Source organism: Alosa alosa, chromosome 18, assembly GCF_017589495.1.
Source record: "Alosa alosa isolate M-15738 ecotype Scorff River chromosome 18, AALO_Geno_1.1, whole genome shotgun sequence".
Lineage (NCBI taxonomy): Eukaryota > Metazoa > Chordata > Actinopteri > Clupeiformes > Clupeidae > Alosa > Alosa alosa.
Window position 1 is genome coordinate 2,629,174 of NC_063206.1, and position 7,500 is coordinate 2,636,673.

At 47.1% G+C, this 7,500-nt stretch overlaps 1 protein-coding gene across 1 annotated transcript in view; it reads right to left on the bottom strand.

Moving 5' to 3' along the window:
* col13a1 (collagen, type XIII, alpha 1) overlaps positions 1-7,500 on the bottom strand; it is a 168,945-nt gene that overhangs the window by 50,365 nt on the left and 111,080 nt on the right. Inside the window, exons 13-14 of the mRNA XM_048270251.1 lie at positions 587-661; positions 60-101 (exon numbers count right to left, since the gene is read on the bottom strand). Of these exons, the coding sequence (XP_048126208.1) occupies positions 60-101; positions 587-661 (117 nt within the window). The remainder of the gene's footprint in view (positions 1-59; positions 102-586; positions 662-7,500) is intronic.

A 7,500-nucleotide genomic window follows, 5' to 3' on the forward strand; every position in this document is an offset into this window, starting at 1 on the left:
GAGTCCTTCCTGTTTGTCTGCGTGTGTGTGTGTTTGAGTAGAATGCTTCCAACACTCACCTTAGAGTCCTTCCCTGGTTTGCCAGGCTCCCCCGGTTTTCCCTGCATTCAGACATTAAGGAATACGATTAGGAACGTCACACAGTGGAGTGTAGAATAAGATTAGGAACGTCACACAGTGGAGTGTAGAATAAGATTAGGAACGTCACACAGTGGGGCCATAACAGCAGAAGAGTCAGACTGCCTGGTCTGCATTACACTGTTTTTCAAAACAAGCAGTAAGAGTTTATGCTCATCAGTAAACATAAACACTCAAAAAATGCTGTTTTTCGATAATAAACCGAATGTGAATGAATGCTTAGATCTGTCAAGCTCGGCTAGGAATGGAGGTCATGTACTGTACCAAGCCCAATTTTAAACAGACATGCGGAGCTTTTGAAGTGTGTAGTTTATCTAAACACTGGCCAATGAGAACACATGAAGTCAGACACTTGAGTGTTTATTTTCTTGTTTTTGAATCTTCTTTGTGTATGTGTGTGTGTGTGTGTGTGTGTGTGTGTGTGTGTGTGTGTGTGTGTGTGTGTTACCGGAGGGCCGCTGGGTCCGTTGAGTCCTGGAACACCAGGAGGGCCAGGTGGTCCTGGAGGTCCGGGTTCTCCCTGCTGAGAGTCAAAGAGTTAGCACCTGAGCTATCACTAGCACATCCACACGTCACACACACACACACACACACACACACACACTTATCACGGCACGGCACAGCAGAGCACGGCACAGCACAGCACAGCACAGCAGAGCATGACACAATGTGACACACACGTGACGTGCACCACACATGCTCAGAAGCCAGGGTTACAGGGTTGCCAGGCAACGGTCAGCCAGCGTTAGAGCAGGGGGTTATGGGTAAGGGAGCGTCAGGGTGCTTTCAGTCAAAGTGGCTGAGTACCACTGCTGGAAGGCTCATCCAGCTCTCACCGTCGGACTGAAGAGAGGATATGGTGGTGGACAAACGCTTCTCTGATAGCCAGACCTGGACGCGATTGTGTTTTCACAGAGGTTCTTCCTCGGTAATAGAAGACGTCTTTCTAAGACTCCACAAACAGCGAGGGAGACTAAACAAACTCAACAAGACCTCGGGATAGAGACAGAGAGAGGCGTGCAGGCAGGCAGTGAGCTCAACCACCCCAGTGATATTCCTGGGGGCGCCATGACGGGCGAGAAGAGATGACCACTACGCTTTGAACCGCTTTCCCAATGCATGTTTTATAGGGGTATACGTCCAGGTAAGAGTTGTGTAAACATTTACCCACACCACTCATTCCTCACACACACACACACACACACACACACACACACACACACACACACACACACACACACACACACACACCCCACTCATTCTTCAGGTGAGACAGATCACCTGCACACGCTATTCCCTGGACTTGGAGCCCAAACAGAGATCACACATTGGCCTCTGTCTCATCACACATCGGCCTCTGCCTCATCACACATCGGCCTCTGTCTCATCACACATCGGCCTCTGTCTCATCGTCTCTGTTCTGCAGCGGAGCTCTGGAGGCTCGGAATGATCCGGAACACATCAGTCAACACACCATCCATATTTTACCTATTTTAATCTCCGGGCACTGGATGACTGGACCAGATGCTCATCCATTAAACCAACACATTCCTTCATGCAGATCCAACAAGCAAGGCAGTGAGAGAGGAGGGGGGGGGAGAGAGAGAGAGAGAGAGGGAGGGATGAGATGGAGCAAGAGAGAGAGAAGGAGAGAGGAGAGAGGGAGAGGGAGAGAGGGAAGGAGAGATGGAGCAAGAGAGAGAGAAGGAGAGAGGAGAGAGGGAGAGGGAGAGAGGGAAGGAGAGATGGAGCAAGAGAGAGAGAAGGAGAGAGGGAGAGGGAGAGAGGGAAGGAGAGATGGAGCGAGAGAGAGAAGGAGAAAGGAAAAGAAACATGTGAAAGAAGAGTGATGTGTTATCCTTAATCCTGCTGTACACACACACACACACACACACACACACACACACACAGAGACTTTCCCTGCCTCATCAATCTTAGGCTACTACTGTCTACCAACATGGCATCCCACCCGGGCACTGCACTGAAACCACACACACACACACACACACACACACACACACACAGACACAAACACACACACACACCTGAGAAAACAAATCAGCATTGAGAGGATGCCTACAGGAACCAACATATGCCAGGACCTCTTTTCTCTGTCTTTCTATCTATCTATCTATCTATCTATCTCTCTTTCTCTCTTTCTCTCAAGTAAGATGGACACAGAGGTCCTCAGGTGCGTGTGTCGATGTCCGGTATGTGCAGGCTATCAGAGAGACTTCTGCCAAACGAACTGCTCTGTCTCTCTCATCAGCTTCTCTCAGCCAATAATCTGTGCGCTCCCACTGCTACCACGCTAACATCATCTGTCCTAGATAACTCACCACACCAATGTGTGGGCTAGCACGCTAACATCATCTGTCCCAGATAACTCACCACACCAATGTGTGGGCTAGCCTTAACATCATCTGTCCCAGATAACTCACCACACCAATGTGTGGGCTAGCACGCTAACATCATCTGTCCCAGATAACTCACCACACCAATGTGTGGGCTAGCACGCTAACATCATCTGTCCTAGATAACTCACCACACCAATGTGTGGGCTAGCTAGCTGTCCCAGATAACTCACCACACCAATGTGTGGGCTAGCACGCTAACGTTAGCTGTCCCAGATAACTCACCACACCAATGTGTGGGCTAGCACGCTAACATCATCTGTCCTAGATAACTCACCACACCAATGTGTGGGCTATACTAACATCATCTGTCCCAGATAACTCACCACCACACCAATGTGTGGGCTAGCACGCTTAACATCATCTGTCCTAGATAACTCACCACACCAATGTGTGGGCTAGCTAGCTGTCCCAGATAACTCACCACACCAGTGTGTGGGCTAGCACGCTAACGTTAGCTGTCCCAGATAACTCACCACACCAATGTGTGGGCTCCCACTGCTAGCATGCTAATGCTAGCCACCCCATATATCTCGTTACACCAATGTGTGCGCTCCCACTGCTAGCATGCTAACACTAGCCAACCCATATATCTCACCACAGTTTTTCTGGATCAAGAAAAACCTGAATGTGGCTTTAATGCTTTTTGTGTGCAATAGATAGCCTGAATGTTTCATGTGTGAATGTGGTTCTAATGCTGTTTGTGTGCACCGCAGATAGCCTGAGTGTTTAATGTGTGAATGTGGTTCTAATGCTGTTTGTGTGTTTAATGTGTGGATGTGGTTCTAATGCTGCTTGTGTGTTTAATGTGTGCATGTGGTTCTAATGCTGTTTGTGTGTTTAATGTGTGGATGTGGTTCTAATGCTGCTTGTGTGTTTAATGTGTGAATGTGGTTCTAACGCTGTTTGTGTGTTTAATGTGTGAATGTGGTTCTAATGCTGTTTGTGTGTAATGTGTGAATGTGGTTCTAATGCTGTTTGTGTGCACCGCAGATAGCATGAGTGTTTAATGTGTGAATGTGGTTCTAATGCTGTTTGTGTGTTTAATGTGTGAATGTGGTTCTAATGCTGTTTGTGTGTTTAATGTGTGGATGTGGTTCTAATGCTGCTTGTGTGTTTAATGTGTGAATGTGGTTCTAATGCTGTTTGTGTGTTTAATGTGTGAATGTGGTTCTAATGCTGTTTGTGTGTAATGTGTGAATGTGGTTCTAATGCTGTTTGTGAGCACCACAGATAGCCTGAGTGTTTAATGTGTGCATGTGGTTCTAATGCTGTTTGTGTGTAATGTGTGCATGTGGTTCTAATGATGCTTGTGTGTAATGTATGCATGTGGTTCTAATGCTGCTTGTGAGCACCGCAGATAGCCTGAGTGTGTAATGTGTGCATGTGGTTCTAATGCTGCTTGTGAGCACCACAGATAGCCTGAGTGTATAATGTGTGCATGTGGTTCTAATGCTGTTTGTGTGTAATGTGTGGATGTGGTTCTAATGCTGTTTGTGTGTAATGTGTGCATGTGGTTCTAATGCTGCTTGTGAACACCGCAGATAGCCTGAGTGTGTAATGTGTGCATGTGGTTCTAATGCTGCTTGTGAGCACCGCAGATAGCCTGAGTGTGTAATGTGTGCATGTGGTTCTAATGCTGCTTGTGTATAATGTGTGCATGTGGTTCTAATGCTGCTTGTGTGTAATGTGTGCATGTGGTTCTAGTGCTGCTTGTGAGCACATAGAATAGCCTGAGTGTGTAATGTGTGCATGTGGTTCTAATGCTGTTTGTGTGTAATGTGTGCATGTGGTTCTAATGCTGCTTGTGAGCACCACAGATAGCCTGAGTGTATAATGTGTGCATGTGGTTCTAATGCTGTTTGTGTGTAATGTGTGGATGTGGTTCTAATGCTGCTTGTGAGCACCGCAGATAGCCTGAGTGTGTAATGTGTGCATGTGGTTCTAATGCTGCTTGTGAGCACCGCAGATAGCCTGAGTGTGTAATGTGTGCATGTGGTTCTAATGCTGCTTGTGTATAATGTGTGCATGTGGTTCTAATGCTGCTTGTGTGTAATGTGTGCATGTGGTTCTAGTGCTGCTTGTGAGCACCGCAGATAGCCTGAGTGTGTAATGTGTGCATGTGGTTCTAATGCTGCTTGTGAGCACCGCAGATAGCCTGAGTGTGTAATGTGTGCATGTGGTTCTAATGCTGTTTGTGTGTAATGTGTGCATGTGGTTCTAATGCTGCTTGTGAGCACCGCAGATAGCCTGAGTGTGTAATGTGTGCATGTGGTTCTAATGCTGTTTGTGTGTAATGTGTGCATGTGGTTTTAATGCTGCTTGTGAGCACCGCAGATAGCCTGAGTGTGTAATGTGTGCATGTGGTTCTAATGCTGCTTGTTAGCACCGCAGGTAGCCTGAGTGTGTAATGTGTGCATGTGGTTCTAATGCTGCTTGTGTGTAATGTGTGCATGTGGTTCTAATGCTGCTTGTGAGCACCGCAGATAGCCTGAGTGTGTAATGTGTGCATGTGGTTCTAATGCTGCTTGTGTGTAATGTGTGCATGTGGTTCTAATGCTGCTTGTGAGCACCGCAGATAGCCTGAGTGTGTAATGTGTGCATGTGGTTCTAATGCTGCTTGTGTGTAATGTGTGCATGTGCTTCTAGTGCTGCTTGTGTGTAATGTGTGCATGTGGTTCTAGTGCTGCTTGTGAGCACCGCAGATAGCCTGAGTGTGTAATGTGTGCATGTGGTTCTAATGCTGTTTGTGTGTAATGTGTGCATGTGGTTCTATTGCTGCTTGTGAGCACAGCCTTGTAAATAGCCCTGAGTGTGTAATGTGTGCATGTGGTTTCTAATGCTGCTTGCTTGTGTGTAATGTGTGCATGTGGTTCTAGTGCTGCTTGTGAGCACTGCAGATAGCCTGAGTGTGTAATGTGTGCATGTGGTTCTAATGCTGCTTGTGTGTAATGTGTGCATGTGGTTCTAGTGCTGCTTGTGTGTAATGTGTGCATGTGGTTCTAGTGCTGCTTGTGAGCACCGCAGATAGCCTGAGTGTGTAATGTGTGCATGTGGTTCTAATGCTGCTTGTGTGTAATGTGTGCATGTGGTTCTAGTGCTGCTTGTGAGCACCGCAGATAGCCTGAGTGTGTAATGTGTGCATGTGGTTCTAGTGCTGCTTGTGAGCACATGAATAAGCCTGAGTGTGTAATGTGTGCATGTGGTTCTAGTGCTGCTTGTGTGTAATGTGTGCATGTGGTTCTAGTGCTGCTTGTGTGTAATGTGTGCATGTGGTTCTAGTTATGTGTGTGTGTAATGTGTGCATGTGGTTCTAGTGCTGCTTGTGTGTAATGTGTGCATGTGGTTCTAGTGTTGTGTGTGTGTGTAATGTGTGCATGTGGTTCTAGTGCTGCTTATTATTGTAATGTGTGCATGTGGTTCTAGTGCTGTGTGTGTGTAATGTGTGCATGTGGTTTCTAGTGCTTGTGTGCTGCTTGTGTGTAATGTGTGCATGTGGTTCTAGTGCTGCTTGAGCACTAGTGCTGTGTGTGTGTAAGATAGCCTGAGTGTGTAATGTGTGCATGTGGTTCTAGTGCTGCTTGTGAGCACCGCAGATAGCCTGAGTGTGTAATTTGTGCATGTGGTTCTAGTGCTGCTTGTGTGTAATTTGTGCATGTGGTTCTAGTGCTGCTTGTGAGCACCGTAGATAGCCTGAGTGTGTAATGTGTGCATGTGGTTCTAGTGCTGCTTGTGAGCACCGCAGATAGCCTGAGTGTGTAATTTGTGCATGTGGTTCTAGTGCTGCTTGTGTGTAATGTGTGCATGTGGTTCTAGTGCTGCTTTGTGAGATAGCCACCGATAGCCCTGAGTGTGTAATGTGTGCATGTGGTTCTAGTGCTGCTTGTGTGTAATGTGTGCATGTGGTTCTAGTGCTGCTTGTGAGCACCGCAGATAGCCTGAGTGTGTAATGTGTGCATGTGGTTCTAGTGCTGCGTGTGTGTAATGTGTGCATGTGGTTCTAGTGCTGCTTGTGTGTAATGTGTGCATGTGGTTCTAGTGCTGCTTGTGTGTAATGTGTGCATGTGGTTCTAGTGCTGCTTGTGAGCACCGCAGATAGCCTGAGTGTGTAATGTGTGCATGTGGTTCTAGTGCTGCTTGTGAGCACCGCAGATAGCCTGAGTGTGTAATGTGTGCATGTGGTTCTAGTGCTGCGTGTGTGTAATGTGTGCATGTGGTTCTAGTGCTGCTTGTGTGTGTAATGTGTGCATGTGCTTCTAGTGCTGTGTGTGTGTAATGTTTGCATGTGGTTCTAGTGCTGCTTGTGAGCACCGCAGACAGCCTGAGTGTGTAATGTGTGCATGTGGTTCTAGTGCTGTGTGTGTGTAATGTGTGCATGTGGTTCTAGTGCTGCTTGTGTGTAATGTGTGCATGTGGTTCTAGTGCTGCTTGTGTGTGTAATGTGTGCATGTGGTTCTAGTGCTGTGTGTGTGTAATGTGTGCATGTGGTTCTAGTGCTGCTTGTGAGCACCGCAGATAGCCTGAGTGTGTAATGTGTGCATGTGGTTCTAGTGCTGTGTGTGTGTAATGTGTGCATGTGGTTCTAGTGCTGCTTGTGTGTAATGTGTGCATGTGGTTCTAGTGCTGCGTGTGTGTAATGTGTGCATGTGGTTCTAGTGCTGCTTGTGAGCACCGCAGATAGCCTGAGTGTGTAATGTGTGCATGTGGTTCTAGTGCTGCTTGTGTGTAATGTGTGCATGTGGTTCTAGTGCTGTGTGTGTGTAATGTGTGCATGTGGTTCTAGTGCTGCTTGTGTGTAATGTGTGCATGTGGTTCCGCAGATAGCCTGATGATGAGTGGATGAGTGGGATAAGAGGATGAGCAAATACACTTTCTGATGACCTCATTTCCTGTTATCGTGGAAGAGGAGCAGAGTGGATGTCATCCTAACACTCTGTCAAGTTCGCTC